Here is a 19,036-nt window from a genome sequence, read left to right as displayed (position 1 = left end):
TACATGGGAGTTAAACAGTATTGTTTGAAACTTCTTGTACAAATGGTTTCTGACCCTATAAATTCACTGTTCTCTCCTGGAACAAGAGAACCGTGGATAGTTCAACCCCCTTGCAGAGGGCGAGATGAAGTCAATCAGAACAGAAAAGGCAGAGAAGAGCTGGAGAAGACCGGAGCCCACCTCCTGGGAGGTGTGGCTGGAAAGAGGCAGTGCATACCAGGTGTGGCACACTCAGTCGTGGCCGAGTCTGCAGAATGCTCAGAACCCTTGCCGGACCAGGATACAGAAGCACAGGAGAGTGTCGAGGAGTGAAAGTCACCTTAGGAGCCAAAATCCTGCTGCAAGCCTGCAGGAAGAGAGGGCAATTGCCGCCCGATGCGGAACACTGTGGAGAAGCCGAAGTGGAACCGCATTTGCAAAACTCACTGGCTCTTCCAACGGGCACGGCCTGGAGACAAGATGTATGCAGTTGCTCTGGGGAGAATGAGGAGAGCAGCAAGACCCAACAAGACAGTAAGGCATGGTTAGCGAAACCAGACCCCAAGGCAGAGGGAGAGAAACTAGACTCCAAGGGCTGAGAAGGGTCCCGGGGATGGGAGGAGGTCAAGGGGAGGGGGGTGGAAAGGGGGGAGTAACCAGGCCCCAAGGCAGGGTTAGAAAAACCAGACCCCAATGGGGATGGGGTGGTGAGAAAGAAACCAGGCCCCAAAACGGGGCAAGAAATTGAAACCAAGCCCCAAGGCGAGGGGAGAGAAACCAATCCCAAGAGGGTTTGGGGGGTGACAACCAGGCCCCAAGGTGGGGAAAAGATCAGGAACTGCCCAGGTAGACAGAGAACACCAGAAGTTTTCTTGGTAGGGAACAAAAAGAGTGAACACAGGAGCCAGGGATCCCCAAGTGAGAAAGAGATGAAGACATTCAGTGCATTTGCTTGGACTGTGCCTCAGGGCCCCTACTGATAAAGGGACACCTGGATGAGAGATCAAAAAAACAGCTACCGTTCCTTTGTTAAATTCTTTTGTCGTGGTAGGGACAGAACTCAGGTTAGCATAGGATTCTGGACAGAGGACTTTTCTTGTTTTGTAAGACCTCGTGATGAGCACCCTTTTATGTTGTCCTTTAAAGAGCAGGGTAGAGAATCATAGGCTTAGGGACAGCTTAGGTCTTGTGATATATAACAAAGAAACATTCTGCCAAAGTGACACCCTGTCCGTCTCCCGATTCTGATCTATAACACAGGCAAGAGAACCAACCCACAGGTGTCACTTCAACTCTCCAAGACTGACTTAACATAGTGGCTGCCTTTTGTATAGGCATGTCACATGGTCCCACTCATAACCCAAGTGGACACGTGACCGATGTAAAACACAGACTGCCCTGGATATCCCCATGTATTAACTGTGTACATGAACCCTTTCTTTGATCATATTGATTTCCTGTACATTACACTTCATTATTGCATTTTGTTATGCATATTTCATGCTGAGAAGAATGCACTGATATTTGCCAATGTATGCAGCTGTTTTTAGCTTGACATGTATAGTATGCAGACATTTATTTATTTATTTAGGGCGCTATATAAAAATATTCAGGCAATACTTAAAGAATATTATAGTGCAATACAGAGGTTTAACATACCGGGTCATGGTAGATTTCATAGAGCTTCACTATATTGGGGTGTCCTTCACAGAGTTTCAAGGCTGCTACTTCTTTCTGTGTGTTGATTTCCATACTACAACAGAAAAGAAGCACTTAAACAATAAAAAAATGACAATGCTTCTAGCTGGCTAAGGACCAGCTAACCATCAAAGTCATCAAGTACATTTTATCTGTAGCAAGGTGATACCATTCCTCCTATTAAACTATTCCACAAATACTAACACCGGGTGGGGAAGAGTCAGCCAATCAGCAGTCAAACGTCAGCCAAATCCAAGGATGACAGTTTGCATTCCAAGTGTTCTGTTGACCTACTACCTGTACCCTCTCAGGTCACCACCACAGACACAAAACCTCAACTGTAATATACCATCACCTACTCGCTGCTGCCATGAAAAGTGAGAAGGGACTCTCCTAAGTAGCCCTTTTACATTTCCATGGGGCATCACCTTTGTACAGTGCTTACCTTTGATGAAAGGATGCACAACTGCGTGTGTCCTTTCCTCAAAGGTAACAATCTTTCTTTGTCTACACACAATTTGCACTCCAGATATTTAGCTAGGATACTAATAGCATTACAGACTCCCTTGGGAAAGGGGGCTTACACGGCTGGTAGTGGTCCTGATCCCTTGGGACTAGGTCATTATTGGTCGTGTAAGCCCCCCCCTCTGCAGCATCGATTAAAACTGTAGGAAATACACATCTCACAAAACAATCATTTAGACACTAGATCTGGAAAGCTTATTGATAAAATACCATTTAAAAGGTTATGTTGCAACATGTACGTTTAGGATCTTAAAAAGTATTTTATTAACGCAGATGATGCTGTGCATTAGATTTGACAAATTTATAAGATTACCTTAATTGTATTGTGTATACCCTCATCTATTAGTTTTGCATCTCTATTGCATCCTCTTGAAGGCAAAGAGAAACATACAAATTGTTTCTAAATAAAATGGTGTTAAGTTTTGTGGTCAATGGTGTGTGGAAATGCAAGGCTGATACCTGATCTTCAGATCGCACCATCACAAAATAATTTTGAGGGAAACTTGTGGCAATAATACAATATAGACAAAAAGTATCATTTCAACAGTATCTGTATTTAGGTCCCAATAAACAGGTTTGAAAGTTCAGGTTCCATAAAAATCTAACAGAACCAGGGGAAAAACTACAACTAAAGCGGCACTTCTGAAAAAGAATATGTTTGGATGGGTTAAACTAAATGGTCAATCCTTCGTGCACCCTTGTTTCCGCTCACGATAAGGGAAAGATTACTAACATCCTTTTTGTGACTTCCTTTCTAAAGATTTCTCATCTATACGGATCTCCTCCAGCGCCAGAGGCCATAGTGTAGCTCGACCACCACCCCTTAACCCCCTAATCCCCCAGACATTCATCTTCCTCGACTCTGGACATAAAGTCGTCACTGCAAAACACATTACACCTGTGAGGAACCTGAGGGCGTCCTCCCATTTACTCCCCTTGGGTGTTCCTCTCCGGTGGCTAGGGTAGGGCCATCGCTTTTGGATCCCAACCCTGGGAGTGGAAATGTGAGGGAGGATCACCTGGATAGAGGCTCCTGAGGCAGTGGAAGGAGAATGTCATCAGGTGAGACACGGTACTCCCTGTTTCCATTCCATAATGAACGTTCAGTACCTTGAAGCGATTATATGGTACTGTCAAAACCGCTCCAGTTGTTTTCAAATCAAACCCCGGATAAAACCTCAGTATGAAGGAACTAAGATGAAAACCCCAACAAGAACACCTCATTACAGAATTTCCCCACATTCAAACACCCTGGTAAAATTGAGATATTATCGGAATACCCTCTGCCCTCCATCTACTTCTGTATAGTATTATCAATCTTCCCCATTACCACACATTCCAGGTGGCCCATATGTACATCCATCTTTTCCAAATGAGAACCAACATCACCCTGCCCATGCCTTTATAGGCTGTTGTAAACCCTCTCCCATAATTTCCTATCATTCATGCTACTACAGTACTGGGACGAGAAAGAGGTGACTAGGAGTAATGCACACTAACAGATCCTTTCACCATTCTAGTACTGAGACGAGGAAGAGCCCTAAAGAGTGGTGTAAGGGGTCAGGCATGTCCAGAGTGCTTTACTAATTGGCATCAGGCAATTGGGCCTGAAGACTCACACTTGAAATCTGTTAAATGGTTCCAGGTGTCTAAAAGGTGGTGCCGAAGAGCCCAGAGGAAGACCAGCAGAGGGGCCTGCAGAGGGAGAAAGCCTACGGAGTACGAGGCAGCCGAGGGTGGTCCTGTCGGGAAACCAGGAGGCCGATGAGAACTGGAAGGAACTGTGGCGCCAGGGCCAGGAAGAGCTGTGCAAAGGCCACAGTATTGGGAGCCTCACTGGTCAGTACCTGCATCAGGAGCTGCAGGACGGAGCAGAAATCCAACCATTCTAAGATACCGGCAGCGTCTGTGAGACGAGCTGCCGGCAACCCACAAAGAGAGAGGAGCGAACTGCAAGCAGAGCTCGCGGTCCACCTAGGATGTGTACGCAGAGCAGAGCAGGAGTTGACAGCCGCCTGGAGGAGAGGCCGGAGACCGGTGTGAAGAAAAGGGATCACTCAAACCGGGGTTTTTACATGGCAAAAGGGAATGCGGAATGTATGAGAAGTAATATGCAAGATACAGTGAACCAAAGTAAATGGTTTGGATGATTACTACAAAGTGTGAGCAAATACGCACTGGAAACTATTGAATACCGAACTGAATAAAAGTTTTTGATGAGCACATGCAAATCTGATGAATTACAATGAAAAGCAAGTATGGGACATTGCTAAGGAGTGTGAGAGCAATGTGGTGAAGGGAAAAGAGCACCACAAAGTGAACTGTATAACAAAACTCATGGTATCAAAATCCAGAGACTGGCAAAGAGTAAAACACATTGCAGCAAAGCCAAAAGGCTGGCAAAGAGGGAGCCAATCGAGTCTGAACCAGAACACATGTGCAGCTACGGAAGAACTTGTGTGGACAAGCAAGCCTAGGGTGACCGGTTGCGTGACTTGTAATGGTTGGACCGTGTGGTTCGACAACCGTGCCTAGTCGGGTATACCCTATCTGTGAAAGCCAAAGAAATATACAGAAACTAATTACAAGTGCCTGATAGAGATTGCTGAAGTGAAGCAGAAGAAAGTAATCTGTATCAATATCTAGAAGGAGTATAAATTAACCTGCAACTGGTTTTGAATATTGAGAGACTGGACTGAAGTACAAGTTGGAAAGCTGAGCAAGCTGGTGTCTTGGGGAAGGAGAATCCTGAGACCCATTTTGAACTGTGTTTTCTTGGGGAAAGGAACGCCAAGATCTCGTTTTGGAACTGTGCTGTCTTTTTGGGGAAGGGAAGCCTTGGATTCCTTTTCGAGACTTTTGTGGATCCGTCTTAAATTTGGGGAAGCAGCGCTAGGAAAGTAAGCCCAGAGCTGGGAGAAGTTCAGAACGTTATTTGGAACACTATTGCGTTAGATGCCAACAACCCTACACATTCTTAAGATTTAGTTGTGAGGGCAAGTATAGGTTCTGGACACAGACAGTCTTTTAAATTGAACTTACTGACTCAGACTATCCTTAGTTTCTTTAGGTAGAGAAATCCAACCTCAGCATAGGGCGAGTTAGGCCTTCAACCATCCTGACATTTAAGTTAAAAAACCATTTTTGTTTGAACTTTGAATCTGTTATCTGTGTCTTGCTTCATGATGCCATCACATACCAGTTATGACTACCACAGTTAGGGGTTTCTAGTAACACGATGAACATCTTTTAAAAGTAGCAATGCAACCTTTTGCTGTTGCATATTTTTAGGACAAGCATGGTTTGTGAGTTAGCAAAAATGGTTTATTACTTGAATGTGGTTTGTATTGTGGAGGTTTTGTGACTATGTTCTTTGGTTCCTGAATTGTAATTTTCATGTCCGAGCATTGTGGGCTCTTGGCCAGTTGTTAGTGGCTTCTCTTGAGCGATGCAAAATATGCCCTGGCACAAGCCTTGTGTATGGCACAGAAGGCTGTTGTGCCGTTGAGTTCCAAGCGGTACCAATCAATTGCCAGGGTTCATGATGTATCCTTTTATCAATTCAGTTTTGGAATGGCAAATGGAATGGCATATAATGAACGACAACATTTCATATTGCGTATTATGTGAAAACTGAGGATTCAGGGTTTGCCAGATATTTGAATCTTGTGCAATTTATGGCGGGTGGAAAAGCATGCGTTGCAGAGCCAATGCAACAACCAGATTTAGGGTGCTGAGTGTTAGGGATGGCAGAATGACCACATATGTGCTGCTGAAAGTTCCTGTGCTAATGCAAGAGTACATGCTGTCATACAACCAGGTTCAAGCCAAGACATATTTGGTCATTGTTTGTGCTACAATTAGCAATACAGGTGCAAGTACACAATTTGTGTTGCCCACACAAAAAGAGGACTTGTGAGGTTTCAACCAAAAGCGCATATCTGGATATTGTGCCATTGCTAAACACAACCCTATTTAGTAATTTCACTGGCACTTAAAACAAGTACAAATCAGGTCATTGTCGGAGCAAAGTAGATCATTTTCCAGGGCATCTGACAAGTAACTAAAGCTTCCAGAAGGGAAGTGCTGTAGGAGAACCCAAACCAGACCCATCTGCTTGCTTACATGCTGGCTACGGTCTAACAGTAGAAGTCACCACAGCAAGCCATCCAAAAGCAGAAATTGCCCTGGATGCCGGGGTGGAAAAGCCTTTACTGCCACGTTGATTGCTGGCTGCCGCACAACTATCAGTGGAGGCGACAAGGCAACCATGAGGAAATGTGTTCACGCACAAGAAACAGAATGTAAAACCTGCCTTGAGAGGACAATTCAAGTGGACAATAATGGGTTGAGTAAAAATAATGAGAGCCAGCCCATTATGTGGGACATACAGGAAATGAGAAGTTTTGTGCAAAGTGGGGTGTGGTGAGTTGGAGAAACTTCTTTCTTCTGCATAAGGGAGCCAAGCCAGGGGAATGGGTTGGGCCGGCCACTATACAATGCGTCTTCCAGTGGGCAGATGGAATGTGATTCCCTTCGCTCACCTTCTATTCAGAGATGCAGCATTCTTTAAATCGGAAAGAATCCTCTTTCTCTGAAAAGAGGATTTGGGACTAAAAGTTCCAGGATGCCGCAGAAGAGTCAAACTCGACAAATGAAGACCATGGTGATTATAAAAAAATCATAAACAATACCAGAATTACATGGAATGCCCACAAATCAAAGCAACAGGTGTTGAGAAGCCAAACTCTACCTTAATACTGTAACCAGCTTGCATCCTGAAGAAAGGGTGAACCAAATATGTTCACGGAGCATGGAATGCATAGGGAAAACAAATAGTGAGAAATCCATTCAAAAATGTTACATTCTCAGTGAGAACAGAAGCTTGCGATCTCCTCAAAGAAAACTGCCCACTACGGGCTTGCTGGATATCGCGGAACACCAAGGAAGCAACCCTACTCAAGTTTGTAGATGCAAAATGACACAGAGAGCTCTGTCCCCATGTAAAGTCTTGGGGATGACCATTAAGTAATTTTAACATAAATGAAACACTGGCCAATACCCAACAGGAGCAAATAAGAACATGTTTCAAATGTAATATCAGGGACAAGATTCTCAAAAATAAAAAAGTGTGCAAATCTGAGATGCGCCACAAATGTGCCATAAATAGTTGCACCACATTCACAGAAGTGTCCATCTCAGAGATGCGACAGTTCATAAAAGGGGAGCAAATCGGAACAAAAGATAAACAAAGTGGAAGGAAAGCTTGCAAATACAAGAAATTAAGCATGCAAATGGGGAGTGACCACAGAAAGTGAGCAAAGTTGCACCAAATTTCTGATTAACAAAACCAGACCACAGAATTTGCCCCACAAAATTCCCTTCAACATGTGCTCCATTTAAAAGGGGAGCAAGTGGCCCAGAAAATGACCTATCTAACCAAAGTAGCACACAGTGCACCCCAATCACAACCAACAACACAGTATAAAAGCACAGCACAGAAAGACAGGTACACATTCCTAAAATGGCCAATCGAGAAAATATCATGCTGCTGCACCGACTGATAAGGAGGGAAATGATATATGGGAGGATCACTGCATTTTAACTTGCTGATAAAGAGGTCACCGCCCAGATGTACTGCTTCCCGCCCCATATCCTACTGGAGATGGGGTGTCAGTGAGAGTGGGGGATGCGAGTGGGAGGAGTTTACCACACCCTTGGGAACCCATGACATACCACCACTAGTCACTGTACTGTCAGCCCTGTATTTCCTTTCAAAAGGCTCCTTCCAGATCACCAGTGGTATCATGGTGGCGATATAATCAGAGTACTTGAAGCATGCTGCATGGATTAGGGCAACATAGTACTAACAATAGCTAATGGTTATCAGATGTGTTCAATTAGCAGCAAAGCAACATGATTGCCACACCTAGGGTCAAGCAAGAGAGTAACATTTTTCTATAAAATGTTAGTGAGTAGCTCTTCTGTAACGCATGTCAGACGTTTGCTGCCGGCTGGACTAGGCGAGAGGCTTTTTGTAGACAGAAACCGAATTGCTTGGAGTAAGTCGGTAACGCCGCTTTAGATATATAGGCAAATGTTTTGTATGCGGGCTCACGTGTAATGTTGACACGACGGGCATATTTTGAGTTTGCAGATGCTAGGTTTATTATTAACACGCGGTGGCGTACACTTGACAGCGTGGTGATTGACCGTAGCAGGGAGACAGGGAAGAGATGCCAAAGGCACGTCTTATTGGGAGTTGCCTCTGCAAGCCTCTGTCAAAGATGCAGTTGTAAGAAGACGAAATTCAGTGGCAATAAGAAAATAAAAGGTAAATGAAGGACACCCAACTGATATGTGGGGTGAGGAAAATACCGAATTGCATGTAATGGTCCTGAAGAGAGGTTAACGAACGTTGTGTACAACATACCCACGTCATGAAGATGGTGTGGCACTGTTCGTGACATTTTTACCAATAATGATTGTGAAATGGCAATGAGATTTGGGAATAGACATGCATAACCAAGGTAGTTGCACCTATGCTTCTAAGGAGTTGCCATGCTTCTAAACTCCTAATCTCCTTTATTTTCTCCTGCCTCTTTTACTGCTCCTCTCTCCTCTTTTGACTCCCTGTCTCTCCCTGAATCCCCTAAAATCCATCTACCACTCCTCTATCCGTACTCTATGTCTTCTCGGCCCTCGAGACTATTTCTTCCTCTCTCTCAACTCGGCTGGCTCCCCTTCCTCTCACAACTGAAATTTCAATTCCTCTGTCTTCTCTACAAATATCTCCATGACCTGGCCCCCCCTTCCTTTCTTCCCTCCTCTCATTTTACTCCCCCTCCCGCTCTCTCCGCTCAGCAGATCTCTACCTTCTCACTGTACCCCCAGTCCGATGTGCCTCCTCACGCTTCCGCTCCTTCCAACTCTTGGCCCCCCTCCACTGGAACTCCCTACCGCTCTCCATTTGCTCCACCCCTACCTACTCATCCTTCTGCTCCTCCCTGAAAGCCCTTCTTCTTCACCCCCCCCCCCGACTCCCCTTGCCTACCTATCTCCCCTTCAAACCTCTGCCCCCCTCCCCCTCCCTCCTTCCCCTATGACCTCAAATTGGTCACTGAAACCACTTAGGGGCGTTGGAGGTCACCAGAACACTCCCTATCCCCCTTGCCCCTTCCCCCTTCCTCCCACTCCCGACCTCAAAACAGACATTGTAACCCCCATCACCTACCCTCTCTTTCCCCCACTCTCCCCCTCCTTTAAGTACATTGTTCTAAATATTGTTCCAATGATTTGTTTCATGTTTGTAAATATGCTTCTCTCACTATTGTACCTGTTATACTGTAAAGCGCTTTGGCTTAAAGCGCTATATAAACTCAAAAATAAACAAACACCTATAGAGTTTAATGAACGGCAATGTTCATGCATTTTTACAATTTTAGAATGGTGTGGGACTACTTGCCTTTTATCTTAGAGCACACTGAGTAATGGCGATTTTGTTTAATAACGGATATCAGCAGTAGTGTCAACCGCTTCAAGATGTAGAGTGGTTGGCATTAAAATAAGGAAGGTGCTTTGAAAAGAATGCTTTATAGCAGGGCGGCACATTTGTACAGAGACAATTACGAGCAGTTTTGCTCAGTTAGAAGAGGATTTTCTTAATTGACTAACACAGGCCACAGGTTGCAAGTTTGTTTTGAGAGTTAATGAGCCTGCAGAGATGTTTGCAGAGATGTTTGCATACTCGCTTACCCATTTATTTGTGTGTTATCCCACCAGATCACAGTCTACTTAGAAGACACTCCTACCAGACCGGTGATCGTTATAATTGACAAGTACTTTCACGATGAGCCTTCCACTGGTAATTTGTGACAGCTTTGGTTAAAGGCTTTATAATGATAACAGCATTAATGCGAGTTGTTTTGTGTTGTTTCCTTCTAGTTCATGCACAGAGAACCGGAATAGTGTTTTTTTTTTAACTTGTTGGAGGTGTATAGGGAGAGTGCGATGTTTTTCCACCATAATCGTTGGATCCTCTGAAGAATTTCTCAAGGATTAAGATAAATAAAAAGAGAACAAAAGATGTTGGGTTTTTTGAAGAACGTTGCATTGACAGCGTTATATACTGAGATATTTATAACACTGAGAACCTTTTTTGAGTTTCAAAGGATTCGCTCACCTGTCTATATCTGTGAAAAGAGTAGAGTAGCCACATAAAGATTCTGGCTTTTTACTAACTTACCAACGTAGTTTATGAATAGCGCACCCAAGCTGTTTTTGTCAGCCAGCAATCATTAGTTCTGCATTGTTTTTACAAAAAATTCTTTGTAACTTTGCACTTTGCGATTTTTTGCACTGGTCACTTTGGTTAACAAATGTGTGTACGGTTTACAGTATTTTATGTGTCTGTATTTTTACTCTGTATTATTAAAGTTGCATTTATTAATGATGACACTGTTGTAGGGAAACAATTCCATTTTTTAGATGAACTGTTGGTTCTTGAAGTTCATGACCTGGGGAAACAACACAGACACAAGGGTTCTGTAGTCGGAGGTTGTCCACCGATTACGTTTTGGGGTTGAACCTTGGTGTCTTTAAATACCCCATGTCTCTATTGTGTTTGATGGCGATATCATAATCCTCACAGTCACAGGTCCTACGCAAGGTTTTCAACATAAGCCTTACATCTGCCATGGTATATATAGGCATGCCTCATTATACCGGTAGCAGAGCAGGATTAGTGAGGGCGGTTTATGACTTAGCTGTGTACTCTATGTTTGTGTTGCCATTGATTGCACCCATGTGGCCACATACCAGAAAACTTGTACAAGAACGATGAGAACGTTTGAGGAACTGCTGGGGGGATACCGACTTCATGACCACCGTGCCCCTGTATTGCTTCTAGTCTTGCAATGTTGTCGCATGAATGTGAAGATGCAACTGAGACTTTGGTTCCTCTGCTCCGTTTAATGTAAACAGGATTGGGTTGACTTCACATGTCAGCATGCGCCAAAAGAATATAATAGATTTGTGCTGCTACAACATTTGTAGTTGTATCAATTCGTATTTAATGTTAACGAAAAAAGCAAAGGTAATTGTTGGCCCTCTTTGATTACACGCGTTTCGGCAAACACATTGCCTTTTTCAAATCAGGGCAAGTCTTCAACACAAAATATATTACGTAACATTTTGAAAACACAATTCTAGTCACTGCATTTCATTGTCAATGTTCAGGTTATTCAATTTGCATAAATGCATCATATTATAAGACAATGAATGTAAGCACATTAGTTTAAACATGCATTAATATGCATTCCACAGAGAGATGTGGGAGGGGGTCAGGGTAGGAAAGTAAGGAAAGTTAAGAAAAAGTAAAAGTGGAAAAAATAAAAACATAAGAAATTTCTATTAGATGTCATTATTAGTGGGCATACGAACAAATTAGTGAGGCATCCTGTCTAATAGGTGTTAACTGTGATCATTTACATAGCCGCTATCACGGTATTCTCTATGTCAGGGTACAATCATATTACTAAAATATTGTGTAATATCTACAATGTATAAATGTAACCAATTACACAAATATCAGCATTATCAAATTTGAGCCTAGCAGCAATAAGTAGATTCCAACGGTGGGGCACCACCTCTTACCATGATTGCATTTCTTAGTCTCAATCTTAAATAGTATGAACCTTCATCACAGGTTAAATCCCTCCTAGATTAAAAAATGTCTCTTATTAGCATGACTATAGACTGGGGCAACAAATATCCTAATGTAATCAAGCAGCTCCAGTTATTTCTCTACCTCGTACACCGTATGTGTTATATTTGTAAATCTCTCTCAGAGGTCCGTAGTTTGTATTCATCTGTAACCGCACTCTTTATAATGTATTAGGCGGTTTAAAAGCTTACATGGTTAAAAATCACCTTATTCATGTGTGTACTTGATCACAAATGTATTCCGGTTTTTAGATAAGTCTCATATTCATATTCCTCGTACAAAGAAAAGAAAGAAAATAGGGAAAACCTGTTCTAAACATGTTCTTAAAATTCCTGTCAAAGGGCCTCATGACGAGTTGGGCTGTAGCCCTTAAATGCGGTGGTAACGGTATTAGCGCCGCATTTAAGGGCTGGCCCTATCACGAGTTGGGCACTAAATCGGCTGTTTTACCTCCAGCTTTTTTCTGGAGGTGAAAATCTCTGTTTTCGGCTGTTTTACAGCCGGCTGTATTAGCTCACAGTATTAGCACCGAAAAATGCCCATTGGATCCAATGGACCCATTCAGGAATGGGGATTTACCGTTAAGGCCCAACCCGTGATCCGGTGGTAATACCGCCGGACCGGTCGGCGCTAGGGCTATTACAGTCGGCGGTATTACAGCCGGGAATACAGCCAACTCGTGATGAGGTCCTAAGTCTCCATTCTAGTTAACTTCGTGAGTATTGTGCGTCCCCGCGGCCATCTACTTGAATACCTTGCGCTATGTGCTTGCTTTAAGTGTTATACAGGCTTCCACTGTTAGGAGTTGCAGATGTATCATTGTTTGGCTACTTGCATTCAGTTAGGGGTCTTGGAAAAGTTAAGGGCTTACCTTAGAAGTGTACATCTCTTCCCGTCTGTTTCGTGTCCGCGTTCTCACAATCAGTGCAATCAGTTTTGTTGTTACTCGTCACTGTGGTTACCGGCAGAGTCTGTCGTTTGTTTCTTTTCTTTCTTTCAGGGTCGCCATGTTATGGGATAGCTATCAAATACCATTGGGGCCAATTGCGGCCTCTAATATAATTCGAATGCCTGAGCGGCAGACAAAAAGGGGGGGGGGACTAATGATCCCTATATATTATGGTACCCTGTATTGCAATTATATATTGCCTATCGTGAGTAAGCAGAAAGGATCAGTGACATTTCTGCATTTCTCCTGTTCTCTATATATAAAGTTGCCTGAGTAGCAGACATAAAAGAGAGAATAACAGTCCCTATGTATTGTGGCACACTGTGTTGCAATTATATATTACCTGTCGTAAGTGAGCATAACGAATCAATGACATTTTAGCATTTCTCCTGTTATCTACATATCCTCAAAATATTAGTACATTGTCCATTCATCATACAAAAAGGAACTTCCATAAATAATATTATTAACTTTCATGGGCATCAAACAAAGTGACTGAAAGTCGCTATATATTACAACACTCTGTGTTACAAGTGGTATTTTACATATGGTCAATATACATAGCATTTGGTAACAATTTACGTGCTAGGGTTCTCCTACTTTCTACATACTCTCAAAGTGTTATTGCGTTGCCCATCTGCCATACAAAAGAGCACAGTATATTACTATTACTCATAACATCCTTCATGCACATTATGCAAACTACATGTGTTACATATGAAATAATATTGTACATTGTAAACATGAAGCAACTACTTCATTAAACTAGTGATCTACATTTCCTGGTTACTCATCACTTTATCAACTCCTATTGATCTTGGCAATTGTAAATAGATTTGTAAAGTTCCATCGGTAAAATCAGTCTACCTCAGTGAGTAGGTCGATTTCTGTGTATATGTTTCATACAGTCTTACAAAAAGGATGCCATCTCATTATCTGTATTTAAGCCTCTTTCACCCGTTCTGAAGTGGCTGATTAGCTTTGCTTCCTCTTGTCTCAGGCGACGTTCCCTGTTGCCGCCTCTAGGTCCTAAAATTACCTTCTTAAGTCTGATAAATCTTATGTCTTTTTTATCACAAAGCTGGTGCCAGTGGTGGACTAGGGGTAAGGAAATGTCATGACTCCCAATCAGAGATAAATGCTCACGAATCCTGGTGCGAAATTCACAGATCGTGCTTCCAATGTATATTTGATGACAAGTACAAATGATTGCGTAAATAACAAATTTGGATCTACAGTTTATGTTATCAACAAACTTCATTTGGATTCCATGTAGGTCTTTGAAAAGCTTTGTGCTGTCCACGGCATGCCTGCACATAGAACAGGTGCCCCATTTTCTAAAACCAACTTTATGTTGATGTAGCCATGTAGTGATTGGTTCTTTCCTGCCCTCCGGGAGCATCGAAGGGATCAGGTACGATGTTTGTGTCTTTGCCTTCCTTTAGATTAAAGATGGGACATCTAGTACTAACTCTCTAATCTGTGGGTCCAGGTTCAACAGGTGCCAATTCTTCTTCAAAATTCTTATTTGGTGGTTATTTGCACAATAAGTCGTTATAAACTTCACTTTGTCCGGATACTGGCCTTCTTTCACTCTTTGTGTCAAAGTTTGTTCTCTCGTTATAATTTGTGCTTTATCACATGCTGTTTTAATACATTTCTCTCTATAGCCCCTGGCTTTAAACCGTCTGGTCAAAAGAGTACATTCTTCCATAAAGGCTTCATTTTCAGTACAGTTTCTACGCGCTCTAATAAATTCTCCTTTGGGTATATTCCTATTCACTGGTTCATGATGACAGCTACTAGCATAGAGAGTGGAGTTGACCTTAGTTGTCTTCCGATATGTCTTGGTTAATACATGATTTCCGGATATGTAGATAGTCAGGTCTAAAAAGTTTATACTGGCGTCCCTGCTCGTGCCGGTGAACTCTATTCCTGCTGGGTTAAGATTGATTCTTCCCATAAACTCCTCTAGTTCTTGTTTCGTTCCTTTCCAGATAAGGAGCACATCGTCAATATAACTGGTCCACATTACAACATGTGTCATGTATGTTCCATCGGTGTATATATATTGATCCTCAAACATTGACAAACAAATTCGCGGGGGCGTACTTCACGGCCATAGCGACGCCTCTTGTCTGTTTATAGCATTGGTAGTTAAATAGGAAAATGCTGTTCTGAAGTGTTGCCAATAGCATCTCTTTCAACATGGTTACAGAATGGTAGGTCGACGCAGAATCCTGTTGGAAAGTATAGTCAACCGTTGCTACCGCCAGATCGTGTTTAATTGAAGTATATAAGGCTTTAATGTCAGAGGTAACTAATAAGAAAATTGGTGACCATTGAATTTGTGCAATTTTTCGAATTACTGCTTTCGTATCTTTCAAGTATGATTTGATTTGAGTGACCCTCGGTCTGAGAAGTTTGTCTATATATTCGGCTATGTTCACGGTCGCCCATCCAATACCACTTAGTATTGGTCTCCCCTCTGGTATTTGGACAAAAGACTTATGCACTTTTGGTAGAAAGTAAATTGTGGGTAATGTGGGTTGTTTGATCAGTAGATACCTCTTCTCTTCCTCCGTAATTAGCCCTTTCTGGTTCCACTCCTGGATTAGCTCATTCAGACCTTGTAGAATTTCCTTTTTTGGCTTGGTGGCCAATTTTACATAACAGTCTGGTGTTTCGAGGTGGTTATTTGCCATCTTCAGATAATCCTGTCTATTCATAACCACAATGTTTCCACCTTTATCGGCTTCCTTTATGACTATCCTTGTATCAGATCTGAGGTCCATAAGTCCTCGTCTTTCATTAATTGTTAGATTATTATTTGAAAACCTCAGTGGGTTTCTGGGACATTTTCCTTTTGGAATCTAAAATATTGTTAAGGTCCTTCGTAGCCGATTTGTAAAATGCCTCTGCCATATTCTCTGGTGCCAGTTGTGGTGTGAATTTCGATTTGGATTTGAGTTCTTCTGTCATTAAGCTCATTGGTTGAATTCTTAATTCATTCATCGTTTGGTGTATTGGAACATCCGAACCATCTTGTATTGATCTCAACAAATGAATATTCCCCAATTCTTCAATTGTGACATGACTCTTCGGTACCGGTTCTGCAGTCTCTGGATGATTGGTTAGTTGGGTGGCTAAACACTTTTAAAGCTTATGCTTCCTCACGAATTTGAAAATGTCTATATGTACTTGTGTGGTTTCATATTCCGATGCAGGTGAAGGAGCATCCTTTATTGAGTAAAGAAATATCATAATTCGTCAAGCTTCTGTCTGACAGATTCATGACTAAATTTGTCATTTGCCCTTCTTGGCTGCCTCCTTGGCGCCTGCTCCCGTTAGCTGCCTGTAATCCTCTAAGGCATCTGGGTTGGCCGAGTCGCCCCCGCCCCTCCTGCCTCTCCTCTGGATATAGGTTGTTTCTTGTCTGGTACAGGAGGTAATTGAAAACGGACTTGTTTGGTTAAGAAGTTTCTGTTGCCTTTTTTAATTTTCCTTATTTGGTTAAGGAATGTCATGATCTCTGCTTCCAAAAGGTCAGGGTTTTCCCAACTCCCTTGGAAGCAGATCCATAACCCAGGTTCCGAGTGCCAACCAGTCCCAATTGGGACCTTTTGGACCCAGTCCTGGCGCCAGTGGCACCAGGCTCATAAATATGCCCAGTCCCAGCGCTGGAAGCGCCGGGCTCATAATGCTTGGGTGGACTTACCTGCAGCAGACCATGCTGCTTACTTGCCTGCCAGTTGAGCCTCTGATCCTCTTCTGTTTGGAACTACTTTTCCTGTTGGGTGGGGCAGGAGCCACTCCCTAGATTCAGAACACTGGAACTCTTCTGGAAAGCAGGAACTCTTTTCTTACCTAGGCGTGGCTGTGGAAGGAGACACCTAAGCACTACAGGAGGCTATTTAAACCACACCCGATGGATGAATCTTGCTTTGCGTTATTCTGCATCCTCTGCAGCAGAACGCTCATCGTGTCTTCTGCATCTGATCCTGGGCCTAAGGAAAAAGGCTTACCATCCTGAATCCAGTCTTCAGCAACACCTATAAAGACAAGAAAGAACAGGTTAGCATTACGGTCTTCAGTGACAGCTCTTCACTTACCTGGTCCATCGGCTGTCACCAACGCCTCGCGCTGCATTCCGGCATCTGAAAGACAAAGGCTTACCTACTCTTCGTGCGCTCCGGAGGTCTTCACACTGCATTCCGGCATCTGAAAGACAAAATCTTACCAACTCTTCGCACGCTCCGGAGGCCTTCGGCGCTGCATCCCGCATCTGAAAGACAAAACAAGGTGCGTTTAAAGACATTGGGGAACTTTAATACTCACGTGCCATTACTCCTTTCCACATCTAACCCAGTGGGTATTCCGGCACCCTGCAGCCGCTCCGAACTTGTACCTGCAAAATAAAAAGACAGTTAGAGCGCATCGTGAAGCAGGCAACAAGCGCTTACTTACGTGCTTCCAGGCGCTTCTATTCATCACACGGGCTCCATCTTCAACTCACTTCAGCCCGTCATCCGCCATCGCCGGAACCCTGCAAAACAAGAGACATCATTACTAAAGACTTTAAAGACATTAGGATTACTCGAAACTTACCGTTCGTGCAGTAAACGACGGACAGCAGTCCTCTGAAGTCAAGAGGCCTGCTCCCCTTATCCAGTGAAGAAACTGGTTACAGCACCCTGCCCCGAGGCAGTTGGAGAGCACGGCGTTCACTTACCTAAGGTGAGAGCGTTAACCTTTGGGGTTCTACAGGAGAAGAGAAAGGGAAGAAGAGAGAGACATTCAATAACCCAGTTCCTTAATCCCATATTTTCTATCTGCAGACATCTTACCCTTCGAGTCAGACATACAGTGCACAGAGGTCCAGCCCAAAGAGCCAGCCGTGTGTTACACATCACCTTTGAAGATACGGTATACGCCCAGTCAAGACCGGCGCCTCTACGGGAATCAGGTGAGCGTTACAGAACGCAAAGCCTACCACAAAACTCCCGTCCAGGCGCTATGGAAACCTCGGATACCGACCAGCTAGCCCAGTTACTTGGGGAACTAAGGGCAGAAGTGCATGCAGCCCGTCAGGAAACGAACGCTCTAAGAAGGGAACTGATTATTTCCAAGGAGCGAACAGATGATCTCGCTAGACAATTGCTACAGTCACAAGCCGGACAGACCCCGTTACCCGCATCTGGGGGAAATCTTCCTTCTACATCCTCTATGAATCCAGTGCAGATCAACCTACCTGGGAATGTACCTCTGGCTCCGCCCGAACGATTTTCTGGTGACCCAAAGAGGTTTGCAGTATTTATCAATCAGTGCCGGTTGCATTTCTTATGCCGGCCAGCAGCCTTTCCAACTGATCAAGCTAAAGTAGCTTTCGTGCTTTCGTACCTTAGTGGCAATGCGGCAGACTGGTCGATCCCTCTAGTAAATCAAGATGATCCGGTCCTCCATGATTTTCAAGCTTTTCAGCTCAGTATGGAAAAACTGTTCGCAAGACATTCACAGGGGCAGGCCTTGGCCAATGAGCTTCTTTCGTTGCGACAAGGTAATCAAGACCTTTTGTCTTATATTGCGTCTTTCAACAGACTGATAGTGGAAACTCAATGGCCTGAGGACAAAAGGATTACGCTGTTTTATAGAGGTCTACGTGGAGAGCTCAAAGATGTATTAGCCCAAGTAGTGAATCCCCCACAAGATTGTTCGGACTATATAGACTTAGTCGTTCAAATAGATCACAGACTGCAGAACAGGAAGGCCGATCGTTCCAAGTTTGATGCTCGAGTATTTTCCAAACCGCCAACTCCTTCCAAAGGAGTAGACTCCGGGGAACCCATGCAAATAGGGGGTCTGAAAGGTCCTCTAACACAAAAGGAGCGGGAAAGGAGAAAACAGTTGCAATTATGCCTCTATTGCGGAAACTCAGGGCACTTTCTTCGAGACTGTCCGGTGAAACCTGCCAAGAAGGCAGTATGAGCTGCAGTTACCAAAGTTACAAACTCTGAGCGGGGAAACAACCTCGCCCGACAAGAATAGAGGTCCTCTTGCCGAGCGTGAAAACCAGTTCCGTGACCTCGCATTTCGTGATACCTATGGTCCTCATTAGCCCTGATAATCCAGATCGATTACATGCAATTGAAGCTTACGTCGAC

General features: G+C 43.6%; 1 protein-coding gene across 2 annotated transcripts in view; it reads right to left on the bottom strand.

Annotated features, from left to right (window-relative positions):
• RPS6KA5 (ribosomal protein S6 kinase A5) overlaps positions 1–19,036 on the bottom strand; it is a 1,757,411-nt gene that overhangs the window by 524,744 nt on the left and 1,213,631 nt on the right. For both annotated transcript variants that reach the window (XM_069637449.1, XM_069637450.1), the window contains one exon: positions 1,639–1,732. In XM_069637449.1, the coding sequence (XP_069493550.1) occupies positions 1,639–1,732 (94 nt within the window). The remainder of the gene's footprint in view (positions 1–1,638; positions 1,733–19,036) is intronic.

This window comes from Ambystoma mexicanum, chromosome 14 (assembly GCF_040938575.1).
Source record: "Ambystoma mexicanum isolate Mex_15411 chromosome 14, UKY_AmexF1_1, whole genome shotgun sequence".
In the NCBI taxonomy this organism is placed as follows: domain Eukaryota; kingdom Metazoa; phylum Chordata; class Amphibia; order Caudata; family Ambystomatidae; genus Ambystoma; species Ambystoma mexicanum.
Note: the sequence above shows the minus strand (reverse complement) of the source record. Positions and strands in the feature narration are given on the sequence as shown.